General features: G+C 37.7%; 1 protein-coding gene across 1 annotated transcript in view; it reads left to right on the top strand.

Moving 5' to 3' along the window:
* The window catches only part of LOC104781301, a 4,704-nt gene extending 2,356 nt beyond the window's left edge, over positions 1-2,348 (top strand). Inside the window, exons 4-8 of the mRNA XM_010505937.2 lie at positions 359-504; positions 816-903; positions 980-1,126; positions 1,941-2,090; positions 2,192-2,348. Coding sequence (XP_010504239.1) covers positions 359-504; positions 816-903; positions 980-1,126; positions 1,941-2,090; positions 2,192-2,263 — 603 coding nt within the window. The 3' untranslated portion in view covers positions 2,264-2,348. The remainder of the gene's footprint in view (positions 1-358; positions 505-815; positions 904-979; positions 1,127-1,940; positions 2,091-2,191) is intronic.

Raw genomic sequence — 2,348 nt, 5'->3', positions numbered from 1 at the left:
CACGGTTTAAGGACTGCCCTCTATGCGGTGCTGACATTGAAAGTATTCAAGCTGATGAAAACCTTCAAAAGATGGTTGATCAATTTATTGAAGGCCATGCTAGAATCAAGAGAACTGTTGTCAATGGCACAGAAAAAGAAGAGGTCGAAAATGATAACAAAAAAGTGATTTACGCTGATGTTTCCATGGAAAGAGGTTCTTTCTTGGTGCAACAAGCTATGAGGGTGAGTTCTACCTCTAGATTTTGTTGACTTAATTAGTGGGCATTATTCTATTTTAATGATTTACGCTTTGTTATGTTGTTCTGTTTTTAAGTTCTGGTTATATTTCCTTGTTCTTATTCAATCTGTATGCACAGGCATTTAGTGCCCAGAATTATGAAAGTGCTAAATCAAGGTTGGCAATGTGTACCGAAGACATTCGGGATCAACTTGGGAGGGAGGGCAATACACCAGAGTTGTGCTCACAGCTTGGTGCAGTTCTTGGTATGCTTGGCGACTGCAGGTATGCTTGATCCCATGTTGTTTTATCTCCAACATTTGTCCATTATCGAGTTTCTGTAAACAAAAAAAGATTTGAAAGGGTCGTCAGTATGCTCTGTTATGATCCCATCCACCTACCTATAACTCTCATTTGACTGATTGTAGACACTTTGGTTGTGATGTGATTTTTTAGTGTTAGGATTTCCTCAAGTGTGTGGCCCCTGAACTACGTTATTTTGGCCGAAATGATTGCCGTTCTGTTTGGTGTGTTGAAAATCTTTCTTTCGGGGGGCTTGAGTTCGATGGTTAACTTAATTTGTTTTGTTGTTGCAGCCGAGCAATGGGAGACTCAAGCTCTGCAGTCAATCATTTCGAAGAGAGTATCGAATTCCTTATGAAACTGCCAATGAATGATTTGGAGGTTACACACTGGTTCTTGTTATAGTTTGATACTGCAAACTTTTACCATTTTGTCACAGTTTTTTCTAAACTTGCAGATTACACATACGCTCTCTGTCTCACTCAATAAAATAGGAGATCTTAAATACTATGACCAAGACCTACAAGCTGCAAGGTCATATTACTATCGTGCTTTAAATGTTAGACGTGATGCAATGAAGCATCACCCACATGCTCCTTCACAAGTAAGTCTGCCTTCATGCTTTTGCTTCATTCGTTATGTCAGTGATTTGTTAAATCTACCCTGTTATTTTTGTAATCTTCTGACTAAATGACATTAGAATCAGGGATTATTCTTAATTTCATAGAATTGGTTACGAATTTGGTAAGAGAAAAGAGACAAGGAAAAGAAGAACCGAACTGGTTACTCTTAGTTTCCGGATTTAAGGCCTCACAGAGTGCAATCTGGTGTTACTTAAGTTATACAGTATGCATGAATGTTTTATTTGTAGATCGTAAGCTATCTATTTAGAAGCAGGAAGGGTTTTTCTTAAGTGGTTGTTTCTTTATAAAGCTCATTTGGGTCTAGGCAGAAAACATAAAAAGATTTAGAGGTTAACTCAAGCTGCTAGTTGGTGGAGGATCTGTAACAGGATGTTGAGTGAATCGAGAATACTGCTAGTTTGTGCGGATGTTTTTGGTTCACTGTTGTTATTTTGCGTATTTGCTACTTTGCCAATATCAGAGAACTGCTCTTAATAATCTCTTAAGTTATATCAAGTTAGTACTTTCGCTTGGGTGCATTGAGGTTTAGGTGACTTGTTGGGTGGCAGTATGCTTGGATGAGGTGTCATTTAATTCTGGCGATAGGCTTTTAAAAACTATATTAGATTACATGCACTTTAATGGGGTAATTATATTGGTTGGAAATCTCCTCTTTTGTTTTCTTATCTGCTACTTGATATGTTGCCTAAAGAAGTTAGATCTGAAAAATAGCAAGCAAGGTCTGTCCAGAAATAGCAACTGAGTTTGGTTGTTATTTCTACAATTTTTTTGTAGATTCTGGATGTGGCAGTTTCATTAGCCAAAGTTGCGGATATAGACAGGAGTCTACAAAATGAAGATGCAGCTACAGATGGTTTCAAAGAAGGCATGAAACTGCTGGAATCTTTAAAACTGGACTCTGATGATTCTGCTCTTGAGCAACGAGTAAGATTCTTGCACGACAGCCTGTTTTCGATATTTTCTAAAACTAGTGAATCTGAATTTCAGTAAAAGTTCATCTGACAATGTAAAATTTGAACATGCAGCGCCTCTCTGTGCTAGAGTTCCTTAAGAAGCAAGTAGAAAAGCCTGAAGAGTCCGTAGAAACTGCACTCTAAACCGAGGCATGGTTATATAAGTAAATATATATAGACTGTATACCTACGCTCCTCTATGGCATTTTGCTGAATAAAATGAACAATA

Source organism: Camelina sativa, chromosome 4, assembly GCF_000633955.1.
Source record: "Camelina sativa cultivar DH55 chromosome 4, Cs, whole genome shotgun sequence".
In the NCBI taxonomy this organism is placed as follows: domain Eukaryota; kingdom Viridiplantae; phylum Streptophyta; class Magnoliopsida; order Brassicales; family Brassicaceae; genus Camelina; species Camelina sativa.
Note: the sequence above shows the minus strand (reverse complement) of the source record. Positions and strands in the feature narration are given on the sequence as shown.